Below are 15,203 nucleotides of genomic sequence, written 5' to 3'. Positions count from 1 at the left end.
GTGTGTTTTCTTGTATCTCAGGGGAACAATTGTCCTTGTCAGGACGCAGAAATGTATCCAGACGACATGCCATCCTTTAGTTCTTTAAGGCTTAGTTTGGAAATGCAGTGGTGAATGTTATTAAAATTCAGTCATTCAGTATGTAGATGCAAGTAACCTGTAGTTACCTGATGTCATGTAAAAGGCAACCCTGTTTCCTGTAATTGGGAAGAGGGATTACGAGAAATTTGTGTACAGCTTCTGGAGGAAAACCCTGAGTTTTCAGACATGTACTAAAAACAGATTTCTTACTGGGTTTTTACAGGAGCAAACATGCACATGCACGACAAAGCAGACAGGGAAAGTTTCCTGCTGGCATCAGTGCTGTGGGATAGAATGGAATTAATTTAGCTTTCTGACTAAACCTGAAACTGAAAAGTAGTTTTCCACATTTGAACAGTAGATTATTTGTGTAATTCAGACACTGCATGGACCAATGGTGCATGTTCCCACTCCTCTGCCAGTCCAACTAATCCAGCAAAAACTGAACCAAATAAATACGCTTAAATATGTCATCTTCCAAATATGGTAGAAGGCACAGTAGAGGTGAAACCTGATAAGTGACCAGCTACAGATAACACAGATTTTAGATTGAAGGTACTTTACTCATTTACGTGTACATGTGCATGTGTGTGTGGTTTAGTGTGCTAGAAAATGATGCAACATGCATACTAATGGCTGTAAAAGGCAATTATAGCATCATCATTAGAGTTGGAAAGCAAAACTAAAGAAACAGAGATGAAAAGGGAGAACGGAGTCTCTCCCTTCCTCTTTTTCTCCCTCCCCAACATAAAATAATATCAAATGAACGCCCACTATAGATGCTGTGTAATCATCCTCTTAACATCTTGAAACTCATAACTTCGCATTCCTGTGGTCAAACAGTCCATTTACCTCAATGAGCCTCTCAAACATGTGGGCCAGTGGCAGGAAGGAAATGAGGCAATCATCTTGGTTGGGGAAAATTACTTTCTGGAAGATACAGAACAAAGGAAAAATTTAGAGGATCGTAAAAAAAAAGGTCCTGCAAGCTGGCAACATCGTGAAAAATAGGTTTCAGGAGAAAGAAAACTAGACTGATGAATCACTCCGCAAAGTCAGAGGTCTTCATTAAACCTCCCAGAAAGGGAGTGTATGGATTGCTATAAAATGTGTCCTGAGTAAAGCACTAACAAAGAGCAGGTCACTCACATCTGTCACTTTGAGGAAACCTGAGAAATCGGCCACCACGTTCCCATGGGTGAGCATTACTCCCTTTGGGTTTCCTGTGTAAGCAGAAAGAAAGTACACACTCACACACACACCAAGACATCACAGAGTTGAAACTCTCCTCACCTAACCCACAGTCACATAGTCATCCAAGGGGAATCTGACCAGGAAAAAAAGAGGGTTTTGAAAGAAGTTCCTCAGAATTTGAATCACAAGTAATGTCTTGGAACCCAGGAAGGATTTGTGTTAACAAAGGAGCATTTATATATAGTTTTTGCACTATAGTGCACAATCAGGCGGGATACTCAAAGAAGAGACATACTGTAGGATACAGACTGAGAACATGGTGTGGAGGAAAAAAAAAATATATAATTTATTTCAACTGAGGTGAGTTTTCCTAAAGTTTCATTATTTTCTCATTTGGACACTTTAAAACCTGCATTGATGGACAACATCTTTGCTTAAAATAAATACTTAAATTACCAGACTGTGGTTTGAAGCCATGGAAATTTAGAAATCTATCATGTCACAATTTAAAACAGCTCTTTTAGTGTGAAAAAAAAAAAAATCCTGAATCATAGTCTTTCTTTTGTTTGGCAATTCCTATAACAGGCTATAATTAACATTTACCAAGTTGTTGTAATATTATTGCTCAGACCTTTCTACACACACTGTAGTCTAAAGTATATGAAGCAATGACTTTTAAGTTCCTTTTTCCAGACATGTCATCTGTTTCCCACAGCTGTGAGCAATGCTGGTTTAGAGCTTTAAAGCTGAATAGATGTTGCAACAAAGATGGAGGGAATTCTCGAGAAATCAAGAGTGATTTGTGGAAATTGAACCCTATGTTTGTATGACTGCATGTCTCTCTCAAAGCCTGCAGGTGGCAGCGTTTTCAGTTGACCCTCAACTGGCAAGCTACAGCTGATGTCACTGGTAAACTGACACCAGTGAGTCCTCACATAACCCTCCCTTTGTTCCCCTTGTCTGTTGATTTCAGAGGCTGTTGCTGCTGTGGGATAAGACCTCCCACAAAAGCAGTGGTGCCTTCTGAATGTGCTGCCCTTTGGAATTTCAGGTCATGCAAAGGAATTATCCTCTTGCTATTATGTCACTCTGCTGCTGTGAAGAAACTGGAATCATTTACAGTAAATACTCGTCTCCCTTTCTCCTCATAAAACATAGTATTTGATCCATTTCTAAGTCCAAAAATCATCATAATCCCAGCTATTAGAGAGTGTCCCTGTTGTACTTTTACTTTTTTATGGTGTTTTTCTTATCAAAGAAAATGCATTTCACAGAAATGCCCATGTATCGAATTTCAGACAGATTGACATTTCAAGCTTTTGTTTTATCATTATTTTTAATTAAATGTTTCATTGACAACACCCATTGTCACCATGAGAGTGTGGTCATGGGTAATCCAAGTTTGTACTGGAAAAGCCCGACAGAGTAAGCGACACGCTGTGTCCACATGGGATTGACAGATAAAAAGCAAAGGGCAAATGTTGCAGCCAACCTAAGGTTTTATCTGTGAACCCAAGGTTTTATCAGCACTCTTGAGGGGAAAATTAATGAATGCATGTGAATGAATACTGCTATATCACTGCTTTGGCCTGGAAAGGAATTTGGTAATGATTGGAACAGGTGTGTCATCAGCAAGTTGTTCTGTTCAACCCGTTAGCAAATAATGCAGAATGAGAATATTAGATCAGACAAAAATCTTGTCATTTATTGGCATTTTAAATTGTTTGAATTCAAAGTTACCTGCAGTTCAAATCTTGAGTAACCTTTTTATAACTTGGAAACAAGGAGAACAAAGAGTAGACTGATGAGTCAGAGAGCATATTACTGTTTGACTGGAATTTAAGAGAGCAGTATCAGGTCAGTGAACGTATCCCTTTGTACACATGCAAGAGCAATAATAAGGTGAACATATTGTTTGGACTGATTTCAGTGAGGGAAACCTTGTTGAAGGTGTGGTTGTCGGCTAATTAAATTGGGGCATTCTGTTCCCTGGCTTGGCATGGTGTAGTATGGGAAATATTTTGCACATACTGTTGCTCAATGAGAAGTGGTTTAATAAAAAAAAGAATTTCAAACACAAACACAAATAATGTATGTTATTCATACAATCATTACCTGTGGTCCCACTGGTAAAACACACAATGGATAGGTCATCCGGTACTGGTGGCTGTGGAGAAACAATGGTATGAGTCAGACCATAAGATTTTTCTTTAACTTATCATAAGAAGAAATGGAGAAACCTGCGATGACACGTCACTATAGAATAAGTCATGTTAAGCCACTGGCGTCGTACCAGTAGTAGTTCGTGCAGTCTTCGGGTGTAAGTTGCCAAAAAGCTGTCACCTAGACAGTTTGACGTGATTCTCTCTATGGCTTTCAACTGAGAGTAAATACTTGCATAGCTGGCTAATGCCCAGTAGCCAAAGGGTTGGGGCATAATTGTCAATGTTCAGTGCTTTATCAGTAAACAACAGCAAACTGTGAAGTCAAACGATCTGTCACATTACAGATACTTGTTTTTATTTTGTACAGAACAGCAAAAACAAAAAAGCATTCAGCAACACATTATGCTTCTTTGCTATTGTGTTATGTATAATTTTTTATAAGAGAATTTTTAGCTGTTACATTAATCACTAAATAGTCTCTAAACAAGTTTGTCCTGAGTTCATTACACCAAAAAGAGCATTTACTTAACAATGCTAATGGCTCTGTGAGGCTGGACTTGTTAACTAAATGCTAACATCAGCATGCTAAAATGTTCAAAATGACTAAAGTCGGCCATGTTCATTAGTATGTTAGCATGTAAACATCTCCTGCTAAGAAATAAACACAGAGTAGAGTGAGATTCATCATGTAGTATTGAGATATTTTAGTCTGGACTAAAGTTTTTCCTTGCCACCATCGCAGAGTGCTTCATGGTGGGAACTGTCGGGTCTCTGAATACTGTCTAGACCTGCTCTATTTGTTATGAATTGGCACTATACAAATAAAACTGAATTTAATTGAACTGAATTAAGTCATGGACCGACAGAGCCATGCTGCTAGCATTGAATTAAAAATGTAAAAATGTTTTACAGTGTATTGTATAGTAGAATGTTTAATGAGTACTTACTATAGGGTTTCTGTAGTGCTCTCTGCCCAGAGCCTGTAAGAAAAAACAACATTAAAACAACTATTACTCATTGACTAGTGGACTTCATATGCATAAATCATAAGTGTTTTCTAAACCAAGGACAGCATGTTTCATTTCTCATCATCTGGTTGCCAAATGCCAAACATTTTGGTGGTAGTATTTTAATGGAAAACAAACATCTCTATGACCATCTCTAGAAAAATAAATGTGTAAAATCTCCTGAATTCATGATAGCATTCGTGCACGCACACTTTGTTGCTGAATTTGTGATTGTGGGTCTGTGTTAACTTGCAATAAGTCATGTCATTTATTTTAAGCCACATGGTAAACAAAGATGAACTGGGCGTCTACCACACTGGCACAGATCCGATACTTCCATGGAGGCTGATCATCACAGAAAAATGCAAGTTACGTACTATGTTAAGTGACTGTCAACTATTTTCCTGTGAAAGTCCTTAGTCTGCAACTCATTGGAATATCATAATTTGGCTGTGTAAGAGTACAAATTCTTTCTGTTTATGATACATTCAGAAATAAAGTAAGAAAAGGAAAGAAAATCTGCATTTATCTTAAATAGGCCTTTGCTACAGACACAGTTATGATCTGCAGGACCAGTCTCACATGTGTTGTTATGATTGTACTAATGAAGCATTAACAATTACAGGAATGAAAATAGCAGTGAAATTACTGCAATTCAAACATAGAGACGTAACAACATGTGGCAGTCAGTTTTATCACACTTTGTATTGTCTGCGTGTGATTTTGTGCTTGTGAAATACCATGAGTAGAGATGCCATCTAACATGCCCAACAAACTACAGATTTTTTTTGGTCTGTGCTGATTAAATCTTACCTTTAGTTTGTTTTGACTGGCTGTTTGTGGAATTTCAGTTTGTGCATAGTTGAGACTCTTGGATTTTAGCAGACTATAAAAAGGTATGCGGTTGCTGCTGCGATTACTGTGGTGGCATAGTTAAATCAAATGCTGTTTCACTGACAGTCTAACCATGAATGTTCGGGTTAATCACGGTTTAACGGTAATATCTACTTTGCGAAAAAACAATAATGTTTGTCTGACATACAGAAGAATGGATATGAAAATTCTCTGTAGTAATGTAGCCTCAGCCAGCATAACAATATATTTTCCTTATTAACCCATAGAGCTCCATGGCTGTCCAGAAATTAAAAACACATCAAGGAGCTACAGTGTTGCACTGGCAACATGTTCCTTCATTAACATTAACATGGGCACTGTAGTCAATTCCACATATACTGTCCTGTTGCCATAAACAATCAATAGAGCAGAAAATACTCTCCGGGAATGCACAATGTACTTCTATTTGAGTATTATTTGCTAAAAACTACAGTGTCCAGCTGGTTTAGAGAATTAATTGGGCTTTTCTAAAATGTAACTATATTGAAATAATCAATAGTTGATATGGCCACTAATGGATACATTGCCTGAAAACCTTAATTTACTGACATATAACAACATTTTCTAAGATTTAAATAATTATATATATGACACATGTGTTTGTGTTTAGATGAAGCTAAGAGTGCTGACAGCTGACAGGGATGGAAAAGAGGTAAAAGTACCATTTCTTGAGTTACAGTAAATACCTGTCAAGTTCTTATTCTGCTTTCGACAACCACTCAGGAGAACACACTAAAAAAGCCTTTTTCATTTTTAATGAGTAATTCAGATCACTCTGAGAACTAGCACCATTCTAGTCTTTTGACCACACAATGCGCAGTACACTACATACCATACTTCCCCAATTGAGGCACATTCGTACACTAACGGCAGTGGCTGCAATGCAAGGTGCCAACTGCAGAACGGAAACTAAGCATTCACACACAGTCATACACCGATGCACAGCAGCAGGAGCAATTTCAGGATCTTTCTCAAGGACACATGCAGCGAGAGGAGCCGGGGATCGAACCACCACCCTTCCAATTAGTGGACGACCGTCTCTACCTCTGAGCCACAGACACCCCTAGTTTAAAATATGTTTTTTTAATTACTTTATTCATAGTTCATAGAGATTTTACTTCCTACGTGTCATACCTCGACTTCCTGCATGGCCTGCACGTGGACGCCGCAGCCCTTTCCGTGCTCCAGAAGGGCAGAGTCAAAGGCATCCATCAGGATGATTCTTCGCAGGCCCGGAGTCTCCTTCCGCTCTACGTTATCCAGAAGCACCTGAGCTTTGTCTACTTTGTCACAGATGACCGTGGAGATGTCAGCTGAAACGACACAAACACACAAGAGCACACGCACCCTTGTGTGAATATCAGCAGAATAAGAAACGAAAAGGGACAAAACAAAACAAAAAGACACAAATGTGGAGTTGGGATTCAGCTGAAATTTGATCAAATGTCAGATTCTTAAAGGTTGTGAGAGAGATTCTAGAGTTCCAAAACATTAAAATAATCAGCTTAATCTAATTAACTTAATAAATCATCAATCAGAGTCCATTTGTAGTTATGTCCAGTTCAGTACAGTACAAACTTAGGCCTATAAAAGCAAAGTTTATAAGGTTAATGGCTCAGTAGTCACACACTTGCAGAACAGCTATACCATTATGACTGTTTCTATGGCTTTTTCAGTCTTTAATTAAGCTTTTACCCAGGACGTAACACACTCTGTATCACTACTGACTGTTAGTGTGTTAGTGCTCTCAGTCACCAGTGAGGGGAGCTCTACTGCTAAAAGCTACTGCTGAGCTACTGCTTCAGACAGTCATACTGATAAGAGCTTCTGTGAAATACCACTGCAATTATATGAAGCTTCATGGTTTCAAACAGAAGATGGTTATTTGTCATATTTACATCCCAAACTCAAAAATGATCAGGCATGGAGTAGATTATCACTCCTGAATACTGGTGTGTGTGTGTGTAAGTGTGTGTGTGTGTGTGTGTGTGTTAGCATGACTGCCAGTTAGCATTTGTTTGTCTGTGTGGGATGTGTGTGTTCTTACCAGTGTTAATGATGAACCGAATGGCATCTGGGCCCAGTGTGTCATAAAGGGGAACCACCACCATGGAATAGGTGTAGCAAGCTAGTTCTGAGATGATCCACTACAATCAGACACAAGCCAGAGTTCAAAGGTCAAATGCAACTTTAACTCCTATATTTATGATATATTTTGAGACCATGCATATACCAACTAATATCTATTTAAGCCATAACAGTTTTTTTTTTTATTTTTTAACACAAAAGGTTTATCTGTGAAAATGAGGGGGGATCTCCATGTGAAGATGCTCAGAGAAGTGTGTACATATTTTTGAGCATGCGTGTGTTTACATCAGCATCATCAGCATGAACGAAACCATCTGTGAAATGGTTTATGTGTATCTTGTCCGAGCCAATTGGTGTGCTATGGTGAAGCAGAGAGACTGTGAGAAACAAAGTGACAGAGTGAGAGACAGCATGCATAGTTAAGAGACAGTAAACAAGGGTCACCTCGGGCCTGTTCTGGGCGAACACTCCTATGAACTGGTTGGGGTTGGGTTGGCATCCCTGGTGCAGAAGGCCTGAACCCAGATGCTCAGCACGGGCCGTTACCTATGGAGTGGGCAGATGTAACAGCAGGTGATTGGTTAGGGAAAAAGAACCAAAACAATGTGGAAGTAGACCTCCAAGAATAGAGATTACTTCATGTAATGTATATGACAAACTCTGTATTTTATGACTTTGTTCTGCTTTTCAATGTCTTGGGAAACAGTTTTATGCGAAGCTTTCGGTGTACTTAATGAGTTTGATAGGATTTAGGAAAAAAAGGGAAATCCATGTTTATGTTGGTCATAGTATGTTGTTTGTATTATATCATGCTTCAACTATAAAATACAATAACAATCAAATGTCATCTGCTCAATTTTAAGCCAATTTTGGAAAGCACAGTTTTCATCTCTGAAGAAATTCATGACCTTTTACTCTGTAAGCAGTTGAATTGCCAAAATCTCCTTTTTTTAAGTTACCGTGATTGTGAAAGACATCAAAGAAAACATGATTTATGTCACAGTGTATAGACAGAAGACAAAGTAGCGTAACTACTTTCAAGTGCCAATTTTAGTGGAAGTCTTACACGTTATTTTCCAACCTGGACATATATAGATTTCCTGACGTGGTGCAATGAATGAACAAACCTTCCACACACCTTTTTCTTATAAAATAACATGATGTCAAAATGTTAAGGGTTGCATAATTTGCTTTTCACATGGCCTTAGGAATTGCTTTACTACAGATTTCTATATCACTTGTCTAAATAAAATTCCACTCCACCCACCGCCCCCACTTCCACCACCATAACCATGACTTTCCAAAACATGTCCCATGTTCAGGGATCTGTTGGAACCTGAATCTGCTGGAAGTTTTCCACTGCAGCAGGATTTGATTTGATTCTTTGATTGAAGTCTTCCAGAGAATACAATTTGCAATAGAAAACTTCCTGGGAATACAGAACCAACCCTGGTGCTACAGCTGAAATTAATCACTTATTACACTTGTGACGCATAAGTCAAAGCAGCACATTCATATTTACTTTCCAAATACAAAAGGACCTACACACATTTAACACTATTTCCCAACACAAAAGATGAATCTTACATTTAAAGCTGAAATGATCAGTTGATTTACTGGTCAGTCAATTTTATTTTTAGCTTTTATTGCCTTTAATCGATAGTGACAGCAAAATAGTGACAGGAATAGGGGAAGAGAGAGGGCATTACACGCAGCAAAGGGACACAGGTCGGACTCGAACCCTGGTCCCTGCAGCAAGTGCGCAGCTAGGACTGTACCTGTCGTTGTGAAGATAAGATGTCCCCTGAATGTCACTAACCTCTTTGTAGGACATCCATTTGTAAGGCTGGTTAGGGAGCCGCGAGCCTAAGCAAGGTCCATCACCTGTTGAAAACACAGTGAGACATCAAAGTCTGAACAAAACATTATAAATATTTATGATGAGAACCTTCCCAGTTGGACATAGTACTACACTTAAAAATATATTATGATATATGATAGCAGTGCTGATGGTTATTGTAAACTCAAACCACGTAGGCTAAAACAGTCACTTAAACCAGCTATAATCGCTATTTTTATAATAATCAATCAAATGACAATGTAACACAATTGGACAATGTGAAACGGGTCACTTGTAGTGATTAACCTACATAGTATTATCACCGGAATTGCAGCTCTCCTCGGCTTTATGGAGCTTTATAACGGGTATCAGCTCATTGTTTAGCTGTCCAGCCACAACTTTACTGATTTGGTTCACTCTCACTGTTCTCATGATGTAGTTTTTTTTGTCACAGCAGGCAGCTGTTCACCACCAGACCGCAGACAGACACAGTTACCGACTACCTGGTGAACCCTTATATGTTTCTCTGAAGTTGGTGGAGCTAAAAGAGAATGATATTGGACTCCAAATGAATGATAATGTTGCTCCATAACTGCTGGATTTGCTAACAAATCCGTCATACCAACTGAAAAGATGAAGCTGTCCATAATATTTTTTTTACTAGTTACTGCAGGTTTAAAGCTTTCAAACTATACTATTTCAAATTAATTGATCACCATTTGAAATTATTTTATTGGTGAATATCCATAAATCACCAAAAGCAAAGTGTATTGTAGACAAATGCTTGACTTTTTATGGGACATCCCCTTACTTACGTAACTAATCATTCACTTCCATCTGTCCCTTTTTTACATACTAAAATTCTCATTGACAATGGTATAATTATTCTAAAAATTGTTTTAAAAAGTTAGAAACTATAAGTGAGTCACCTCTGAAGAAAAAAGATGATTGAGATAGTAATGTCTTTGCATTCTGAGTCAGTCACTAAGTCACTTAAACTTCCTCAGAGCTTACTGTTAGCAACAATGGCCTTGACAACCAGAGGACTCATTTTACCTCCAGCAGTAGGGATGTTTTATGGTCAGACCACAGCATTGTCTACAGGGTTGCTTACGTGTCTAATATAATTGACAAGAAAAGTACGGTATTATTGTGTTTGTGTGTGTGTGTGTGTGTGTGTGTGTGTGTGTGTGTGTGTGTGTGTATTCTTTTACTGTACATCTAGAAGTTTGAAAACTTGTGTCTGATGACAAAAGAGCACATGTCTGTAACACTAAATAGTGCCTATTTGCCACCTTACATCAAACCCACCAGATATGTGGAGGCCTCTCTGGAAGACCTCATACATGGTCTTGGCATCGTCATGGTAATGAGTTAGCAGCTTGGAGCTGTCCCCCATCATGGACCTGCGGCCTCCATCTTCATGCTGACCCAAAAGGAGAGACAAGGGAACAGTGAAAATCGTTCTCACAACTTTTTCACTAACCTCAAGGGGGGGTTGGTAATAAAATGAAAAAGATTATTTGCAAAAACAAGATTCTAATTCTTCTCCATCATAAAGGCCATGTTGATGGATACCAAAGCCTGAGGGAGAATAAGAATAGTTTTCCTTGTTCTGCAAATATGCATTTGTGAGCTAACAAAACATGGATTATCGTGTTATGTTAGCTCACAAATGCATATAAAAATATCTGTGCTGCTGAGTTGAGCTGAGCTTTGGTCTCCAGTGTGTACATAACTGATGCATTCTGGGTGATTAGAGTTCATTCTCATAGAGACAAAAAACAGTTGAAGCAAATTCCTTTTTGCAAAAGAGTAATTTAGGTTGAAACGTTTATGGAGCCTGGCGTGTTACGAAACCTGCCAGTGTATTTGTGCGTCTTGTCATGCATTGTCGTCTCAATCTGTTAGACTGTAGCAAGACTACTTCAAACACCTTCTCAGGATACCAAAACAAAAAAGAACCTCACAGCCACAACAAGCCTTTCAAAGAAGTTTGACTTCATGCTACCAGTCTCATCTGTCACGGTGAGAAGGCAAAGGGCTGTGGTGTGTTTGTGTGACAAACAGAGTGTGTGTTTGGTCAGGTTGGGGATGGTGGTTAAGGTGAACCAGAATGGGTGTAATCGAGGGCACGTTGCATCCACAGCTTGTGGGCATTAAACAAAGTCCAAACAAGCATTTGTACACATTTTGTAAAATATTTGCGATGTTTATTGTCTTGTGTCTGTGTGTGTCAAAGGTGTAGATCTTCACTAACAAAGGGCTGACACTTATTGATAGATAATATTTACATCTTAACTGAACTGTCCTTTACTGTCTTATATTTGATTGTTGCTCAAATCTAGTGTCTCTTTAATCAAAGTACAAAAGAACATGCAGAGGAGATTGCAGTAGTGTCGGCAGGTCTTCCTCTCAGGCTGCTGTCAAGCTTCACTGTTTAGATGGTTAGGGCAGCACATATGTGGCCTGACAGGTAAAGCCCAGGGGGAAAAAACAAACAAACACAAAGCACTCCATCCTGCTCATGAAGCGTATTGCTGTGAGGGCATAATAACAACTGAAGGTGCCCTAAATAAGTGTATCAGCATTTTATTACATAAACTCTGACTTCTCTCATTTGGATTTTGGCAGCTGGATGGTAAGAGAGCACCATTTGGGGGACAAAAATAGGACTTTTAAGAAGTGAAGTGCAAATGATCCACTTGGTGTGTCTGGAAATGAGTGTGTGTTTGTGTCCATGTTTACTCTAACACTAATATACTTATGAATGCATCTATGAATCTATTTCTGTGCTCCGTCTTACCGGCACTTCCTCAGACTGGTGCAGCAGGCTGCAGGGTGGCTTGATGGGGCGGGGTCTGGTGGCCAACCAGTAAGCCAGCACAGCGGTCAGAGCGCCGATGCCCACCAGCGTGGAGGTCGGCAGGGAGCGAAAGAACTGGCCAAGCTCATCCATCTCTGGTATTCTCAGGCCACTCATCATCTCCTGGGCCTGCATCTTCTCCATCAGGGTGGAACTCAGCTCTGCAGGATAGAGGACACTCTTTGACTTACAAGTTCTAAGTAGTAGCATTGTTATGACATCTGAAATATTAAAAAAGTCTTTTTTCAATTATTAAAATTTTAAGCTAATCTATTTTCATTCAAAATGTTTATTGTGTAGGTTGAAAATGCATATTTAGTGGAATAACTGTGCTTTTCAGTCACAGCTTTTATGTGTCTTGGCATGATCAGCCAACACCTAATCAGAACCCTCATAAGCTAAATAAAGTGCCGGGGGTTGCTTACTAGAGGCTTGTTAACCGCTGCTGTTGAAAAATGACAATACATTACACGAGGATGATGTTTCCAAGGACTGATTTCAAAATGCATTAAGTTCTGCCAGCTGAAGACATAATGAAACTACGTCTAGACGGTATGTTTCCAGTTTGTCTGACTTGCATATTTTTGTAGTGCAGGAGGAAACCCACACATGCAATTTTCACACAGTATTTTCAAAGCAAGTTGCATTTTGGGGGTTTAAAGAAAAAAGCAAAAGCAAAAAAAGACAGATGCTACATATGTGAGTAGGCTTGCCTATACACAGACACACAAAACTAGACCCTCCTATAAATTTCTCACGGCCCTGTTTAAACCACTTTGAGCCAGTCTTGTCTGTGTTTTACGAATACATCTGACCGCACAGCACCTCCACCAGGATCCTGTGACCTTCAATGCATCATTTATACTTCAAAAAAGGTTGAATGAGTTCTCCTCCCCCGCATTCTTACTTTTACTGTAAAAACAGCTCAAAATAGATAATCTACACTACAGCACTGAGAAGTGGGGGGACTAGAAAGTAGATAAAACACACACACGGCACAGCGCTCGGTAAAGCTAATCTTCTGTCACACACACACACACACACACACACACACACACATTGTGAGATGCATAATTTATCTGAGGGGGAGGCTGGCTTCAGCGCTGACTGGAGGGTTTCCTTCCCTGCCCCTGGGAAATGAGTCAGAGACAGCACCACCTGACCGAACGAATGGCGTTGGAGCACTGCTGCAGCTCTCAGCCAATCAGAATCACTTCCTGTCTGCTCACTCTCTATCTCTCTCACTCTCTCTCGCTCCCACACAGACATGCAGATACCAACACACAGTGAGGCTAATAGGTATAAATATCTAAGGCCGTGGGAACATTAACTTCCTTATTTACCTGTTACCTTCCTTATATATTTTGAGTAGAAGCACTATTGCTGCTTTACTAAAGAGAAGCTGACTCATATGAACCTATCCTGCACATGGGTTTCAGAAAGCTGCATGACTTTTAAAACCAACAAAAGGAAGTCTCTTTTTGACTCTTGAGATCTAATGAAGTATAAATTGGTTGTATTAAAAGTGATGTAAACACCTAGTTAGCAGCAACTAGAAGTCACTTTTTTAATCTATTTGAAAATATTTTCAATTATTTTATAATTATTACTTATGCTCTTAAACTTACCTGTCTTAATTTTACCAATTTCTTTATGTTACCCCAGTGCTCACATGTTGTAAGCGTTGTTTCTACACACACACACACACACACACACACACACACACACACACAACCACACACACACGCTGTCAGCAGGCTGCACACCTACAGTCATTTGTAAAAGCAGCAGTGACACATGAAACCGCATTTACACAGTTTAATACAACTATTGCTCATCACTGCCGCTGCTTTGATTCAAGCCAGAAACACAGTACCTGCAACTGTTCTACAGTGAATTCCCTGATGCTGCTTTCCCAAACTCTTCTTGGGCTCGAATCCTCTTAATTCGAGTTTCTGTAAAGACTGAAACTGTCCCGTTTAACTGAAAAACCACAGTGTGACACATCCCTCTGATATGTCTGAAAACAATACTGTCTCTTTAACACCGCAGGACTCTCTGCTTCTCTTTTTGAGGCATTGATCAGATATTTCCTCTTTTTCTGTTGTCCCCTCTTTCTCTGCAGTTCCAGTAATCTCGATAGGGGGAATAGAGCTACCTAAGTGCTGGGAAATGTTGAGCATGATAGTAAATAATAGAAACCACTGAATGATGCTTCTGAGCTAAACAAGGCTTTTATTTGGCATGTGTGTGTGGATGTTGAAGCATTTGCAATGTCAAAGCTAATTCTGGGATGAAATGTCATGCCCTGTTGAGTACACAGAGGGACCCAGCTGGAGTCTGTCCGATTAGACTTAATTACTGTAAAGACATGACAAATTGAAAACATAATCTGGCACAGCTTCAAGTATTTGGAATAGACTAAAAACTCTTGAGAAAGTTCTTGACAGCAGGACATCGAAAAAGTTAAAAATGGAAAACATGAAAAGAAATTGGAAAGAAAGATTTGTTTTACCTGTACTGAATTCAGGATTCTACAATCTGCATTATATCGCACATCCCATCATGTAATTTAATTTAATCCTACTATATAAATAAAGCTTTTGGTTATTTTATAGTTTAATATTTTTGGAAAATATGCTTTCTGTCTAAGAACAACAACCACAACTCAACCCAGCCTGTGTGGTTGAGTTGTCGTTCATTGTAAAAGGCAAATTCCTTGTACGTGATCGGATCAGCGTGGAACAAGTGGATGTCTTTCTATCATACGCTTTATTTTCCACATTACAGTACCTTGACCATTGTACTGTTCCATATTACAGTACAGCTGATGTATCTTAACAGTTCTGATGGGACGATCAATGACAAAGCACCAGCCAGGCAGGCAGCACCATACACAGAGAAGATAATTTCCATGTCGGTGTCGTGCCAACAGGACATGAACAGCTGAACCGTGACATATAGAAACAAACAAACCTCCCTGCTATCAAACACAGGCCAACATCAACAAACGCCATCGTGTTTACCTCCTCTGGTACAGAAACAGTAATCTTACTCGTTCTACAACA

The 15,203-nt window shown here is 39.2% G+C and overlaps 1 protein-coding gene across 4 annotated transcripts in view; it reads right to left on the bottom strand.

Annotated features, from left to right (window-relative positions):
* The window catches only part of acsl6 (acyl-CoA synthetase long chain family member 6), a 37,597-nt gene that overhangs the window by 12,052 nt on the left and 10,342 nt on the right, over positions 1–15,203 (bottom strand). For all 4 annotated transcript variants that reach the window (XM_051400623.1, XM_051400621.1, XM_051400622.1 and 1 more), the window contains 10 exons: positions 12,076–12,296; positions 10,581–10,695; positions 9,249–9,313; positions 7,874–7,975; positions 7,389–7,488; positions 6,476–6,654; positions 4,388–4,420; positions 3,391–3,442; positions 1,231–1,304; positions 934–1,011 (listed from right to left, as the gene is read on the bottom strand). In XM_051400623.1, the coding sequence (XP_051256583.1) occupies positions 934–1,011; positions 1,231–1,304; positions 3,391–3,442; positions 4,388–4,420; positions 6,476–6,654; positions 7,389–7,488; positions 7,874–7,975; positions 9,249–9,313; positions 10,581–10,695; positions 12,076–12,279 (1,002 nt within the window). In that variant the 5' untranslated portion in view covers positions 12,280–12,296. The remainder of the gene's footprint in view (positions 1–933; positions 1,012–1,230; positions 1,305–3,390; positions 3,443–4,387; positions 4,421–6,475; positions 6,655–7,388; positions 7,489–7,873; positions 7,976–9,248; positions 9,314–10,580; positions 10,696–12,075; positions 12,297–15,203) is intronic.

This window comes from Dicentrarchus labrax, unplaced genomic scaffold (assembly GCF_905237075.1).
Source record: "Dicentrarchus labrax unplaced genomic scaffold, dlabrax2021, whole genome shotgun sequence".
Taxonomy (NCBI): domain Eukaryota; kingdom Metazoa; phylum Chordata; class Actinopteri; family Moronidae; genus Dicentrarchus; species Dicentrarchus labrax.
The sequence above is the reverse complement of the archived record's forward strand: the minus strand, read 5'-3'. Positions and strand labels throughout refer to the sequence as shown.